At 43.4% G+C, this 16563-nt stretch overlaps 1 protein-coding gene and 1 long non-coding RNA gene across 2 annotated transcripts in view; both read right to left on the bottom strand.

Moving 5' to 3' along the window:
• CPXM2 (carboxypeptidase X, M14 family member 2) overlaps positions 1–15852 on the bottom strand; it is a 68610-nt gene extending 52758 nt beyond the window's left edge. The window contains exon 1 of the mRNA XM_071446143.1: positions 15172–15852. Coding sequence (XP_071302244.1) covers positions 15172–15484 — 313 coding nt within the window. The 5' untranslated portion in view covers positions 15485–15852. The remainder of the gene's footprint in view (positions 1–15171) is intronic.
• The window catches only part of LOC139599212 (uncharacterized), a 432267-nt gene that overhangs the window by 391152 nt on the left and 24552 nt on the right, over positions 1–16563 (bottom strand). The gene's annotated exons all lie outside the window — the stretch shown is intronic.

Below are 16563 nucleotides of genomic sequence, written 5' to 3' on the forward strand. Positions count from 1 at the left end.
GCCACCCTGCACCCCAGATCATTTGAAGCAGCATCTTGAGGCATGTCAGAGTTCCTCAAACACCTTCTGCTTTGATTTACTTTTTCTGAAAAAGCCATTCCCAGAGCATTGTGAGAGCAAAGCGAGCAAAGTGCACTTACAACACATCCCCTGCACAGAAGGTGAAACACTGAATTACAGTCCCAGGCCAAAGATCAAATAAAGAATGAAGGAGATGCCAACATTTCCTATCCTAAGATCACATTAATTATTGGCTAATGTTGCACTGAAGCTGGGTATTTTTCCAGGACAAGCACCAAATGCTGCATTGAGGTCTTCAACATCAGGGACTCCTCTCAGGAGGAAATATTTACCACAGCAGTGCAACCTACACTTGTGATTGCTCCTGAAGATTCAAAAAGAAATAAAGAATAAATGAAGAATTCTCTGGGTTCTTCAGGTCAGGTCTGACATGAAACCGAATGAGATTCTGAAAATGCACTGTTTCATTTTCTCTCCTTAACTTTTCACGTTTTTGCTCTCTCACAAGCCCAGGTTGTGGCTGGCTGCAGATGCAATGAAACATTCAGCAGGAAGAGCTCCTATTATTGCTGGCACAGCTGGAGGCAGGAGTTTCCAGAGTGCCTGGGAGTTTTGTGGCCAAGCCTTCAGACTCAAGAGGTTCATCTAAACTCCAGACATCACATTCACTCCCTGAGCTGCTTCTGCTGCCACCAGCCTGGCACAGGACGGGACTTGTGATGTGGCACAAGGTGCCCTCCAGTTTGCACCCATATCTGCAAAGATCTCCCCTCTCTCTACAGAGAATGTATTTCATTTAATCACTCTCAAGAAAACATCTTTTCTTCTGTGGCCAAAAGAACCCAGCCTGAAAATATCATATCAGCTCCTACTTTTTATTACGAGCTTTGACAAAGGCTGAATTCTGTGCTATTAATTTTAAAATGCTTCCTCTGATGTTTTTTTCTGAAGCACAGGGTGAAGAGTTTCTGTAATTCCAGCTAAAGCCACAAAACTGAGTACAGCCATCAAAAATGAGAACCATTCTTTTTTTTCCAGAGCCAAACATAAAGACTTAGCCAAAAAAATGGGGAACAAAACCGAGACGGAGCACTTGCACAATGGCTGGGTACAGGACAAAAATTACCATTAAAAACACATCTCCATGCCAGAAATAGCTAAAAATACCAGGTCACTGAGGTGTACTGCAAGAGCAGAGATTCTACACTCAGAGTATTAATTGTAGCCATCAAAAATAAACATTAAAACTTGGAATACTATTAACAAGTCTAAAACCAAGACAGAAATAACTCTGATCTAAAGATACAACCCTGGCTCAATAAATGAGACATCTTAGAAGAGCTCAAGTTTAACCATATTAGCAATCCAATTTGAGTGCATTTACCAAAAATAGGATAAATATATAAGAAGTATGAGTATCAAACAGGCTTGTGGTGCAATTTTCCCCCCCCTCCCTCCATGAGAGCTATAGTAGGAATTTTATACAGCAGTAAATATATCCAATATATCCATAGTTGGTATAGAAAATTCACTGGGCAGAGTGACAGCATAGTCATGAAATTCCTTAAACATAAATAAACTGGAAAGTATCCATAACTCCTGGTCCTAGAAATATACATTTACTGAACATTCTGGCTGTTTTTTTGAGGATTTTGCAACACAGCCATGCTTTGGGGGGAAAAAAACCCCACGATCTGAGGTGGCCCAAAGGAATGATACAAGTGGGAAGACACAGGAAAGGGGCTGCAAATGCTCCACCTTGAGAATCAGAACTGCTCACCTGGGCTGAGACACACAAGAATAGCTTCAGAAATCCTCTGGAAACACCTAATTCCACTGGAATAAATGGCACTACTCTGGTATCACCCAGCTTTCACCTTCTCACTCTCCCCACACACATGGAGCAGGAAGAACCTGAGAAACTGTGAAGTTCTCATTAGCAGTGAGGAGCCATTAAATTTCATCCCCACTGCTACAGTCACCTCCACTCCCAAGTGCTAAATTTACACTTGAGAAGGACTAAAATGAGAGCTTCCCAGTCAGTTCCACTTAACGTTATTCAAATTTTCATCCAGTTCAACTCCAACACAGACAAAACTATCTATTTTTGGTTCTAAACAAGGCAGAAAATGAGCTGAAAATGACACTGAAACAGACACGTGAACTTCCTTGGATGATGCAGCTCAAACAGGAGTAAATCACGGATGTGGATAGAATCACTTGGCTCCTCAGTTTTGCATTTTATAGGTTGCTTTTCAGCCCTTGAGCTGTCTGACTTAGCTCCTGATGCAAGCCAGGAACTCCAGAGCCACGCTGATGAAGCAGCACGAGCTGTGCTTTAGGCAGCTGAGACTCATTAGGCAGCTGAGAGTTGGGATGTCACCTTCCACATTTTTATTATTAAAGTTAAAACCACTCAGATTGCCAAGAGAGAGCAGACCAGCAGCAGTCTGTACCTGCAGAGAGACCTGGGTGAGGATCATCCCTCTGACCTCACCATCAGTCCTCCCCTGCTGCTGTTGGGATGTTGGGGGACACAAGACACATGATGGACTTTGGACCTGCTTAACAGAAGAGATTTGATAACAGGATGCCTTGGCAAAAGCAAACAGAACTTTGAAAATTAGACCTGGACTGCAAGAAGATGAAATCAAATGGGTTTACTGGAAAAAGAAAATCCCATTGAACTCTGCAAGCAAGAGATGATGTTAATGCATAAGTTTGTGTATGGGATTTTAACCTAATCATTGTAGTGCACATTACTAGTCTCCCTGAAATAGTATATAGGTGTTTGTATCCCACAATAAAATGGGATTCTGATCACCAAGTCAGTCTCCCTGTCTCTCTCCATCACTGACATGCTGCCTTGGGAAGAACTCATCCTTTGGATGGGTGGAACCCATCCATCCTTTGGATCTGAAATCTTCCCAACAACGTGCTGCTGCTCAGTGCTGACACGAGAGTTTGAACACAGGGCTGCAAACACAGCTCCATGCACAAGCAACACCCTCAGGGATGGGCTGGGACTGCCAAGCCAAGGCTCACCCTTGGCACTGCCGCCCCTTCTCCTCCAGCTGCACTGGGAGCATCACTGGGAGGCTCTGCCCCAGCCCCAGGGTCCCTCAGAGCTGTCACCCTGCCCTGCCTCCCTGCCCAGCCCCTGCCAGGCTGCACATCTGGGATAAATACTCGACCTATATAAGGGGCCTGTGACAGGAAATACCTCAAACCAATCCAGCTTGCTTTTAAAACCTTTTATAAAGTGTAAGGTCTGAGTTTTATGAAGACCTGGTGTGGCTGCTCTAGCAAGTTTAGACATTTATACTTTTTTTTTTTTCCTTCTAGCATCACATCTGTTGTTATTATTTCATAGGAAATAATAAGAGAAATTAATAAATCCAAACACTTCTCATAAGGCATAGAAGTTTTCCTAGTGCCTGGAGCTGTTGCTCAGGCAGTGATTCCAGAGGAAAGTTGTGTGGTTACAATAAACCTGAACTCAAGCTTTGTACTCCTCCCCAACCCTTAAAAAGGAATCAGTTTGTAAGTTCTAGGGCAGAGTAAAAAGCAAAAATAAGTTTGGTTGGGTTGTCTGCTCCTCACTTAATTACTCTTTTTTATTTAACTGATTACTCATTTGATAGACTGCATGTTCTTTGAACACACAGAATTCTTTGAATTCTTGAGTATTCTTTGATACACAGCTCTAAGACAGCACTAAAATGTCAGAAGTTACTTATACATTTAAATCCCAAACAGTGGAAAACTGCTTCAGTGGAGGGATAAAAAATTGGCCAGGTGCACACAGAAAATAACCAGAAGTTCTTTGGATATTCAGAAGTGCAGAAAAGCCAAAGATTTACAAACTCATATAACAGGGCTTTCTTGTTTCCTTTAAAGCCCACCATGTCCAAGCTGTTGCACCCTTGAGAAGCACCCTGAGAGCAGAGGATTTAAGAGTTCAAAGCATCAAGAAGCAGCATTTCAAAAAATAACTGAATCTCTGAGATCTGAGAAAATCAAATCCAGGCGTGGATTGAAGAGTGAGTACCCTCTTTTATTAAAAAAAAACAACAAAAAAACCAAAAAACAAACCAACAGCCAAAACCACCATACCCCAAACCAAACCCCAGAAATAAATAAAGAAGAAAAGAGGAGTGGAGTTGTAGGGGTGCATGAGAGAGGCTTTCCTTGGGTAGAGGAGATCTCTAATTGGCAATTGGGCTCACTCAGGGGACACAAACCCCAGGGCAGCACAGGAATCCCACTGGAGAATATGGGAAACCTAAGGACAGAGCCCAGCTTGCAAAGGGAATCAGTTCCTCCCCAGAGAAATTTTAGAGGAAGGCATTGATTATTAAAGAGCTCAGAAAGCCCCCTGTGCAGCCAGGCTCTCCCTTTCCCACATTTCAGCAGGTGATTCCCTGAGTTTTTGCTCATCTTCCCAAGGATTTCAGCTCTCAGGTGACTTGTCAGCTTTCATGTGTCCACTGTGAAGGTGACATTTGGACATACCAGAGTTGTTCAACTTCCTGCTCTCTACCTGCCTTCAAATTAATAATGGAAGATTTAGCTTACAGAAATAAATAAATAAGTTTTAAAATGCCTCAAGCCCAAGCAAGCAGCAGGAATCTGTGGATTGAAAAGTTTGGTTATTACCTTTTAAATTCCGAACACTCAGCAATTTTCTCAAGGCTCTGAATTTCCTGTCTGCAGGAAGAGAAATGCTAAAATTGAGTAAGACATTGCTTTTGGGGATCTCTGGGAGGTTTGCAGGGAAGGTTTGGAGCTTAAGCTGGGAATTTGGTGTGAAGCTGCAGCTCCAAGCTATGGAGCAAAGGAGATAAAGCAGTTCAAGCAAGGTTCAGACAAATATCTCCAAGGGTGGGCACCTCTCCAGCCCAAATGTTCAGAGCTCCCTTCTCCCTATTCCAGCTTCCTACGGTTCCCAAATTTCATTCTGTCCAAACATCTTTTCTGCTTTGTTTAACAATTCAGCTGTGGCCCAGCAAAGGCTCAGAATCACAGGCTCCACATTTAGCACATTGGAGGCCTCACTGCTTCAAAGCAAAACGTGTCAGGAGCTCCAAATGAATTGAATATGAGTTATTGGTGAGTATAAAACTGACTGCATTCATCTCTGCCTGCTCCAGGCTGAAAGCCCAAAAATCCAAAAATTAAAAAAAAAAAGCCCAAAAATCCCCAAGCTGAAGGAAATACATTTCCCAGCCTGTGGACCCAAGGAGGAATGCTCAGAAGTGCATTCAGATAAAATCTAATTTTTATCAGTTGCCCAGTGAGGTTTGACATCCTTTCCCTGGAGAAAAGTGCCCACATTGTCACCAAGAGATTCCTCTGCACTGCAAAACATCAAGGTGTTAATGTGAAAAGTTCAGGTCATGATTTGGGACTTATTAACTCCAGTGTTGCCTTGGAGAGTCCAGCCTCCTTCCCATCCACAGGAGCCAAAAGTATTTTTTTAGTACAGGTATTCTGCACTTGAAAAGCTGTGGAATAGGGAAAGCTTCAAGGCAAGCTTCCCTGAGCATAAAACTCCTCATTTTTCCACTTCCTAATTGGAAAGGAAAAAAATCTGATTCAGGATTAATGAGCAGAAATATGGGAAGAGTCGCAGAGGAAAAGTTCTGTGCTATTTTCTGTCCACATTTTCTGAGAGTTCTGTGGCATTTCATCTGCACTAACTCCACACTAGCACTTTTTTACCATATTTTTAAAAGTTTCCCATTTTATTCCTCTTGCAAGACAGCAGGGGGTCTCCATGTCTGATTGCCATTTAACTTGCATTCAAACACCAAAAAAAGCCAAGTACGTATTTGGAGTATGGAACAAACCAGATGTGTCTGGAGTATTTTGGGTTCCACATGCTACCAGCCTCAGACCCCTCATTCCTGCCAGCTTGGGATTTATCCATTTTCTCCTCTGGGGCTCATGCCTTTCATCCATCTCTTGGCTCCTGCAGTACCTGGACTCACTCTGTCAGCATTTCCAAAGGTCTTTGCAAGAACACTCGGAGATCACTCACGTTTCTGACTCTGTGCACGATTCCCCAATCCTTTGTTCCACCACCAGATGGAATCGAGGGTTTTGGGGTCCCTTTTTGTCACTTCCATGTATCTGATGAAAGGCAGAGGAACTGGTCTTGGTCTGAGCCACTCACCTGAGGAGCCTGCAGGAGTTCTGGACTGCAGACCTCTGCTGGGATCCAAAATTATCCAGAGGAGCCTGAGGAACAAAATATCCCCCAGGAGAGCTGTCAGACACTTTTCTCTTTGTTTTGGCTCGGGTGCTGGGCCTGGCTACTCCTCTCCTCATCCCTCTATTCCCCAGCAGCATAAGAGCTCTGGCCTCACCTGGGGAAGCCTCCTGCTCCAGGGACATCACTGAAGGCTGGGACACATCTCCATGTCCTTGGCTCAGCCCCATCCTGTAACAAACCCAAACCCACTCCACATTTACCATGGGAAATTCCATCCTCCCCAGCAGCCATCTATACAGACCATATATAGCCCAGATTTACTTTTGGCAGAGCTCTCATTGGAATTTTTGATTGGAATTTAAAGACAGTGCAGTCTGCACACTGTGAGATAAAGCTGGGTCTGTCCTCTGGGATAGGGTACTGCCCATCCAGCCTGTGATGACAAACACAATTCTGACTGGCTCTGAAATGCCTTCTGTAACTCAGAATCACAGAATCATTCGGGTTGGAAAAGACCTACAAGATCATCCAGTCCAACCTTTAACAGTATTTTTCAGTACCTGAGCAATTAAGGGAGAAAAGGAGAAAAATCATGTTATCAAGGGCTAAAGTTCTACTTTTAGGCAATCACATAGGAAAGGCTGTTTGGCTGAAATTGCAGTTTCTTTTATCAGTCAGTGAAGCATTTTTGGGAAGGTTGAGATTTGGTCCCTTGTTTTCAAACATCCTCTGTCCTGTACATGAGGAAAATTCGTTACACTATTGAAAATAATCTTGGGGAGGGAAAAAAGAGTGTGTTTGAGCCAAATCTGGCCTAAGGGGTGGTTGTACCAGTGGTGCAGGGAGTGCTGAGAGCCAGGTCTGAGATCAGCTCTTCCAAAATACTCTGAACTGTTCCCTTCCTTTGGCAGATGTTTTAGGAGCACCCTGAAAGTCGTGAGGAGCCACAAACCTGTCACAATAAACCACTGTATCTCTGAAGGGGAGAACATAAAAAATACCCTGTTTTCTGGGAAAGAGGGACAAAGATGGGTTTCAGGTTGCAAGGTGCAAGCAACAGCTTGTCCCAGCACGCCAGGATGGTTGATGGGCTTGGCATTTCCCCTCAATCCTGGATGTGGAGAAGGAAGGGGATGCTCAGCCTCTCTCTGTGCTCCCCCTCTCAAACACAGCCCCCTTGAAATGGGAGGCTGCTTTACTTTCTGAAGTTCAAATGAGAAAACAGCTACAAAGCAAATCTGGGGACAGTGGGGACTGCTCTGGAAGACAAGCAGGGACATTTGGGCTTCACCCTCAGGATCTCTTCTAGGTCCCAGCCAGAAGGATTGATCCCATAGAGCCAAAATGAGGGAAAGCAACAAGAAAACCACTAAATTTGTCATACATGGGAGAGTAAGGAAGAAATCATCTACAGGAAGCACACAAGCTCCATAATCTAAGCAAGAAAATCAGATTTAGGAAGGTCTACCAGGTCATCCAGGTCTACCAGGTGGATACACTGTCTGGATGAGCTGCTGAGGTCCAAAAGAAAGAATCAACCTGAACAGAGGACTCTGATGCTTTATCCAGCTGAGTCCCACTGCAGAAATTCTAAAATTCCCATATTTTTAAAGTTTTTTTTTTACTATAGCTATACGCATAATTCTTTACTATCGTCTTCATGGAAGACCTCAGTTGGATTTGGTCTTTGGGATCACATTGGTAGAAGAGTTTTGCCAGGAACATACCTTAAATAACTCACCAGCAGCCCCAGGCTGATGTACAGTCACACAAGAAATCTGTCTGGCAATTCATTAAAAAAAAAAGTAAACCACAAAATAAATCTGTAAGTAATTAACCCCCCCTATAAAAAAACCCCCAATTAATCACTTCCACTATCCACTTTGAAAGTCATATTTTCTGTGTCAGTAGCTAGAAGCTACAGAGCAGATACACTGTGTAGCAGAGTAAAAACTGTGATCTATGTTTACCTTATGTACCCAACTTTTACTGTGTGCCTTGCTTGGCATGTTGGATGCAGCAGCACCTTTGCAATTACAGCATCCTGCTAATGCCTCTGTGAAAGCAGGAGCAAAGCTCCATTATTGACTCTTATTTACAGACCTGTACAGTTCCAGGTAAAGAGCCACAGAGAAACAGAAGCTCAGCTCCAGCTGTGAGTCACAGCTACTGGAAGTCACCGTGGCCCTCTGGAGCTTCCCAGCTTTTTTTCTCACTTTTCTGCAATGTCAAATCCCAGCAAGGCAGCCCCACAGAGCCCAGGCAGGGCAGGTCTGGGGGGATTCGTGTGTCAGAACAGGAAGTGATTCACTCTTCCTAAAGCAAGAGTAAAATGAGTTTCTCCACTGCTGACAAAGTGCTATCATCTCATGTAATTCTTTGAAATGGATTGTTATAAAAGATACTTCACAGTGTATTGGGGTTGATTCCCATTTATAAGCTCCTTTAAAAACCCCTCCAGATTCAGAGTCACTTTAAAGCCCTTTTTTGTTTTCAAAAATTATGTAAATCACTGAGCAAACAAGGAATGAAGCCCCTGTCTTTCCTCGTCTCCATCTAAGCCACAATAAAATGGATGTTCCACAACAGCAGGATGTTCCCCACCAGGAGGGAAGCATTTTTTGTCCAAAAGAGGACTTTAGATATCTATCAGCAGACTCACCAGAACATCCTTTGTAATCCAATTAGAGCAGGGCTGGAGGGATTAACAGCTAAGCCCAAGTGCTCTGAAGATGCCTTAAGTGACCCACACACACTCCCTCTGATGCCTCCACAGGCACTCAGACTCCCTGAGTCACCATCTGGCATCTCCTCATTATTCTTGTTTTTTCTCACCTTTTTTTCGTTGCCATTTTTAGCCCCGGGTAGAAAAGAGGAACACTTTTCCCTTTACACCTGTCAAGTTGATTTAGCACTGCCTGGCACGTGCATGAGGAATAAAAAGCCTTGCTCCAATCTGATTGTGCTCCATCCCTTCCAGCACACAGCAGACATCCAGAACAGCCTGTTCTTGCTCACAACTGGGATGTTAAAACCACAGGGGAATGGAATCGTAAATGCTCCTTTTGCTGTGCCACAAGGAAATTACAAACGTGGCTGCATCAGAAGTGATGAATTAACACTGCAGTTAGTTTTACTAATGGTTTGATGTAGGTGTTTCTCATTGCTTGATTAGATATGCAAACACCCCCCAAACACCTTTCGAAGCTGAAAGAGCCAGAAGAAGGCTACAGAGGAGTGACACTTCACCCTGGAAGATGCAGGAATTGGTGGCTCAGGAATCCTCATCAGGAAAATATTCAGACAGCAGCAGTGGTGGAGACCCATCTTTGGGCTCGCCAGTTTCCTCTGAACATCCTCATTTCATTCCCCATGCATTGAATTTAAAAGTGCATTTTAAAAGGCAAGCAATTTTAACTACATCAGAGCTTTACTTGCTCCCATTTTCCTGGAGGACCTAGTGTTAAAGGCACAGATTTATATTTCCATAGACCAAATAATCCCACAAGACAACACCTCACCAGAGGCCTGACAAGAAGAACAAATCTAGAGCATGCTTTGCAAAACAACAATAAAATCACAAGCAGGAACTGTGTGAATATGACACTTAAATCCCAACTCTGACCACCAATCTTTTGGTAGTTTACTTTTTACACGGTGAATTGGGCACGACTTAAGAACCCCGGGTCAGATATAGAAAATTCAGGAAATTACTTCTTCTGCACCATAGCTTCTACTTCCACCACTTCATCTTTCTGACAGATTTGAAGCTCACGTAGCTGACAGAAACCTTCATTCCAAACCCAAAAGAAATAAGTGAAATTTGGTTGTGAGCCATGGGATTGACCTGTCTAGCCAGCTCACTGAACAGATAATAACATTAAACCCCAAGACTGAATTCAGCTAATGAGTGTCTCATAATTGCTGGCATTTCAGGAACAGCTCTAGGCTCAGGTTGAGATATTAAAATCTATTCAGTGAAACCATCCCTCTTTTAAAGATGTGTTTTTAAAGAGACGTTTTTCTCACCTTAAACATGAGGTTGAATTCAGAGAAGGCTGCTGGAAGAATTATCTTTGAAAGTGGTTTTCTCTGGCATAATCAAATGTGTTTATTCCCTTTTTTCTTTTCTTTCTCATGCTACATTATTCATTGAAGCTATGGGTAAGGAAATATGCTAATCAAAAAGATTTGGGCCAATTTTGAGGGTATTGCTTATTATTCATTCTTAGTCATCCCTTGTCCTCTTTTGTTGTGACATTCTTTAAAGGATGGGCTCTTAAATGGAATAGTGAACATTACATTATTCTGCATATTTTAGAAGTGCTGAGGAGAAAATAGAGGCTGGTAGATGAAAGAAAACTCATTAAAAGCCACATTGCTTGTCACATATGGCAATTAGGATGCAATACAGGTCATATTAAAATTCATGGGATACCCACCTAGGGCCAGGAAGTCCATTCTTAGGAGTTCCCATTAGGAGAAGTGTAAACAAAAGCTTTAAAATTAAAATCTGTGTTCTAGGTCACAGGAGGGCTCCACTTTGAGCTGCTCAGAGAAGGAAGGTTTAAGAGAGGGGCCCCAAAGGACTGGAAAAGAGCAGCACTGGTGGTTCCCCAGCACACGAGGGATTCTGTGCTGCTGTGTCTTGGTGACCAGGACTCAAGTGCTTTCAGCTGTCAGTTCAATGCCTTCTGTGGCACTCTGTCATTTCTTCTTCTTTCTAGTGAACAAAATCTCCACACAAATGCCAGCAACACCCCAAACCTGCCATGTTTTTAACTTCACACACTCCCCAGAACTTCGCCCCCATTTCGCACCAAAATAATCTCCAGCTTTTCCTGAATAACATCCCTGTGATTCAGCTTTCCCTCCTCATTCACTCACTGATCTCTCTCCAAGCTTTCATTAGCTTGATAAACATCTCAATTAAAGTACTATTGGTCTATTTTTATGAATTCACATTCTTTCTGCTAGATTATTTCCATGTTTGCCTGCACTGTCCATTTTATCCTCTCCTTGCCTTCCCTTACTGACTCCTCCTCACACACATGTCCCAGGAAGGACCTGGCCCATCCTATGCACTACAGGAATTAAAAAGAAATAAACCAAACCCCTTAAGAATTGCATTATTGAACAGGTGGCAAGACTGCAGAAAAATAAACAAATACGGGTCAAGTAAACACGGATGCATCCGAGGAGTTTCATCAAGCCTGGGGAAAGCACCAAATGAGATGAGACAAAGGAAATCCTGATTTCAGCTAAACACAGACAAATGTTGGGTTGTGCAGAGATCAAACACTGGGAAATACAGAACAAATGTGCTCTAAGCCCCACTCTGAGCACTGCCATACAAATAAACATCACTCCTTTAGTTTCTAAATGCATTCAGAATTGAGGTATGGCTCTACAAGAACTACAAGTTTGTAGATCAAATCAAAATAATTACAAACTTCACTGTGGCAGATTTGGGCTACACTGAGGAGTGTTATTGGGCACCTCAGCCCTAGAAATCTCTTGATGATGAATTTTTGCCTGTAGTCAGACCCCCAGACTCTGAAGGGATCTGCCCCACAGATGGTAGCTGAGGTACCATACATCAAACTATTAAAAGCCTCATAAAAGAAAAACATTGATGTTAACAAGACTCTTTCCACTGATTTGACTGGGCTTTGGACAAAGGCCTACACAAACAAGGACGGAATTAGAAAATGGAAATCTGTTTATATACACAAAACCTGTCAATCCAACTGTTTGCCTTCCAAAGATGACCTAGTACCACTTAATTTATGAGGCATTTAAAGGGCAAGGAGGCAGATTGATACTTTCAACTTTTACCTGAATTGACTATTTGCAAATATTGATTCTAATATTTTAAACCAAAAATAGCAATCCCACTGGCATCCGTTGGACTTCTTTCTACATTAATATTTCACAGACTGAAAATATCTATATTCTGGCCACCTTCAGCAATTAGCTGAAATAAATGGAGTGTGTGTCATCTGTTTAGTGCCATGTCCTTGAGACTGCTCCATTTGATTTCCATTTTGATTCAAAGCTGGGGTTGATCAGGACCAGCTGCTCAGCCAAAGGGCACATCACACATTCCCACTGCTCCTCCTTCCCCATCCCAGCTCCCAGCCAGGCTATTGTTTGTTACAACTAATTAATCCCACATGTCCTGGCTGCCAGTGAGCCTCACAAACCCCAAATTTCGGTATTTACAGCATGTCCAATAAATTAATTCCACCTCTGGAGAGATGCATAAACACAGTTGTGTACATATAAGCAGAGGACACATCCTTACCCAGCCAGATTTATGGTTATTATTATTGATATCTGTTTGACAGCTGCTATTATTATTTCTAGCTGGCCTCTTAACATCCATATGTGAGTAAAATATAGGTATGTATTAGTATTTCAACATCTCTGTGAGGGCCAGACTGTCAGATCTTCATTCCAAACTGATGCCTGGTGACATGGGGACATGGCACCAAGCATCACAGTTACTGCCCTGGCAGGACCTTGCCCTTGCCTATCTCTGGGTGAGGAGAAAAGAGAAAAATTAAATATTATAGCCAGGATTTTTAACACTGCAGCTGAAACTGCCTGACACCTCCTGCTGGAACCCTCCTGTTTTCACTCCCATCTGTAACAAGTGGTGACCATTCTCCTCACTGGCTGTTCACCTCAGGGATTGTGATGCCTCTTGCAGTTAAAATTGTTCAGCTTTTCCCAGGGAAATCCACTGAATTTTCCCAGATAAATAAATCCAGTTTGCTGAGTTGACATCAATCACCCATGTCCTGGATCAAGGAGAAGGATTTTGGTGGAAGAGATCAGGTGCTTGTTGTACTTTCAAAGCTCAGAGGCTTTGAAACCTCTTGCTGCACAAGGCTGGTGAAAGCTTGGAAGCTCAGCCGTGTCCAAAGAGCCCAAACTTGCTGCAGAAGGAGGGATTGAGCCATTGCCAGCTGCTTTTGGTGCTGCACCATGAGCCTCTCCTGCTGTGCTCAGTGCAGCAGGTGGGGAACGAGGAAGATGCCAGTTTGTAAAGAAAAATTAACTTTGCCCTCATGGATTGGATTCTCTTCCCATCAGTGACATGTATGGAGCAAGTGTGAATGCCCAAGTGCTGGGAAAATTGGGAAAAAAGCCAACAGAGAACACGAAAGCAGAGAGGAACCACAGAACATCCCACCACATGATGGACATCTTGATTGTCTCCACCACAATGAGCAATCGAAAACCTAATTACAGAGTTTAATATCCATGGTCATGAATTAATGGAATGGTTTGGGCTGGAAAGAATCTTAAAACATCCTCCAGTCCATTCCACTGTCCCAGGGTGCTCCCAGCCCCAGTGTCCAGCCTGGCCTTGGGCACTGCCAGGGATCCAGGGGCAGCCCCAGCTGCTCTGGGCACTCTGTGCCAGGGTCTCACCACACTCACAGGGAACAATTCCATCCCAATGTCCCATCCAACCCTGCCCTCTGGCAGTGGGAAGTGGTTCCCCCTTGTCCTGTCAATCCACCTGATTCAGTCTGTGGAGGTGGAAAGCAGAGCCTTTTTCCTTAATGTAACAACCGAGCCAATGACACATTGGAACAAGAACATTCTCAGAAGATCTCCCATAGACTGCAGTGACCATGCTGAGATAATGAACTTGAGATGGTCCAGGCAGTGCCATCCCCTTGGGAAGCTGCTGGCCCCTGAGGGGACAGGGACACAAATGTTTTGTGTCTCTGCTCCCCAGACAAGGTGCATCTGCCACCACTCTTAATTTCTACCTGGAGTTACCCTGACAAGCCATGCTGCTTGCCCCACAGGTGGTTTTAGAAATGTCAGAAACTACACTTTCTTATCACTATTTATTAGTATAAAAGCCCATATTTTTGCTGCAAGAATGCTAATTAATTTCTATTAGTGTCAACATTAAATTTCAAATATCTTGTTTGCTATCTGCTGGGTGTCACTGGACAAAGGCAAAGCCACCCTACAACCCCTGGCCCCTGTTTTGCTGTACTGATGGTTCTAAACCACAGATTTTGTGCCATATGCCCCAGTCATTAACACGAAGTTTCCTCCTGAAGTAAAGGGAAGTTCAGCTGTAGGGGAGGGAGATTTGGCCCCAAATTTTACAACTCTAAACTTCATGGACCAAACTCACTCCTAAGTATCCCAAACCAGTAAAATACCTACCAGACAGTCAGGGAACATAGAAAGGGATTACTCTTTTGGGGTGGTGCAATCAGGTGTTAATGGGAACAAGTGGGTGCTAAAGGCTGATCAAGTTTCTGCAAACTTTAGAAAATAGAATTAAGGGTGGCCGTTTTATTATAAGGCTTTTTTGTTGCTGTTTAATTTCTTTACTTAACTGGTCGATAATTAAATGGAGCTTGTTAGGGCTTAGTCTTTTCCAGGAAGATCTCTGTTTACATATCTTCCTCTGGAGGGCTTAAAAGTGAAATCTCAGAGAAATTCACAGGTTTAGAAGTGAAATTAATTCAGAAGCCTCTCTTAGATTAAAGTGACAAGGGATAAGGTGAGATGTCACTATATATAATCACCTTTTACTATGAAATCTGTCTCTGTTCTTTTGCTTATAGAACAGCAGCTTTCACAGCAAGCCAGTTGCCAAGTGTAATTAAGAATAATTAAGAAGGAAAAGTCCACAGACTAGCCAGAGTACAGCAGAATTACTACATTCAGACTCTTTAACTCTTTCCCTTTCAAGTAGAGGTTGTTTCAAAGTACGTAAAAGTTTTGTTCTGCGGGATATTAAAATTTAATGCGTTGTCATCATCATCACCACAACCACATTTATTGTTATTATTACCAAGACTGCCATTAACGGGATATTCATTAATGCTAAAAGTCACAGCGTGAGATTCAGCAGGCTCCAAACTCTGGAGGAGAAGGTGGAAAGTTACCTGGTGGCGGTTCAAGAATGGGTTTTCCTTTTTTGTTGTTTTTCTTCTGTTTTAACTCCTTCCTGCTCGGTTTGAACCCTGGCTGCTCCTCTCTCTCAGCAGCACGGATAGGTCCTTCCTCTCTGGGTTGCTCCGTGAAAGGAAAGAACTCTTCCCCGGGGTATGGAAAGGAGTAATAATGATCCCTGTTGGTGATTTCCTGCAGGTAATAATCCTGATCGTCCATGGGGACAGCCCGGGACACATCCCCCAGCAGCGCCAGCCCAAAGGTGCAGAGAGCGAGGCAGAGTCCGGAGCGGCCACGGGCGATCATCGCTGCCTTGCGCAGGAGTCCCGGAACTTTATTGGGAGAGCGGGCAAAGAGAGTTTGGGCAGCTGGAACAGCGCTCCGGGAGCGGCGGGGGATGGAGCCCGAGCCGGGACGGGGCTGCGGGGAGGGGGCACCGCCGGACACACGGACACTCGGACACACGGACACTCGGACACACGGACGCACGGGCACTCGGACACTCAGACACTCGCCCGCAGCTGCGATGCCCGCTGGCCGCTCCCTGCCCGGCCCCGCCGCTCTCGGTGCCGCCGTGTCCCAGCCCCGGTTCCGCGGCCGTTCCCGCTCCGCGCCCGGACTCCTCGCTCCTCCTGCGCGCCGCTCATCCAAGAGAGCGCTGATTCCAAGGCAAGGCGGCTTGGCAGGCAGCCTTCTCCTCCCAGCCCGCGGCCAAAGCGCTTCCCTCCCCCGGGAGATGGGGGTGGGCACGCAGAGCCCCAGCCTGGCAGGGGTCATCGCTGGCACTGCCGCCCTGGGCGCGCCGGGGACGCGGGGCGGGCGGCACTGGGGCAAAGAATCCTCATTCCACTAAAGTTATTCCCTTTCGTGGCGCTTTCCCCCCCTTTTAACTTTTACAAAGTAGGAGCCGTCTCCAGTAAGCATCAATCTCAGACCTCCTTCTTTTTATTAGTTTACATCCGTATGACAACAAAACTTCTATGTAACTTAGTTATAGATATATATAACTTCTATATAAGTTATATAGATATATATATATAACTTCTATAACTTAGTTTATAGATCTAAAACTATATTTTAGTTTATATATATATAAAATTATATATATAAAATTTTATATATAAATTTACATATAATTTTATATATATTATATAAAATATTTATATTTATATTTATATAAATTTATAGAAATTATTTCTATTTTTATATATTTATATAAATTATATATTATATAATATATATAATTTTATATAAAATTTATATATAATTTTATATGTATAAATTTTTATATAATTATATATATATAATTTTGTATATATATAATTTTGTATATATAGTTAGCATATTTTATGCATATATGGATATATTAATTTATAGCAACTTAT

Source organism: Agelaius tricolor, unplaced genomic scaffold, assembly GCF_023055355.1.
Source record: "Agelaius tricolor isolate 1412-34295 unplaced genomic scaffold, bAgeTri1.0.p SCAF_22, whole genome shotgun sequence".
NCBI classification, from domain to species: domain Eukaryota; kingdom Metazoa; phylum Chordata; class Aves; order Passeriformes; family Icteridae; genus Agelaius; species Agelaius tricolor.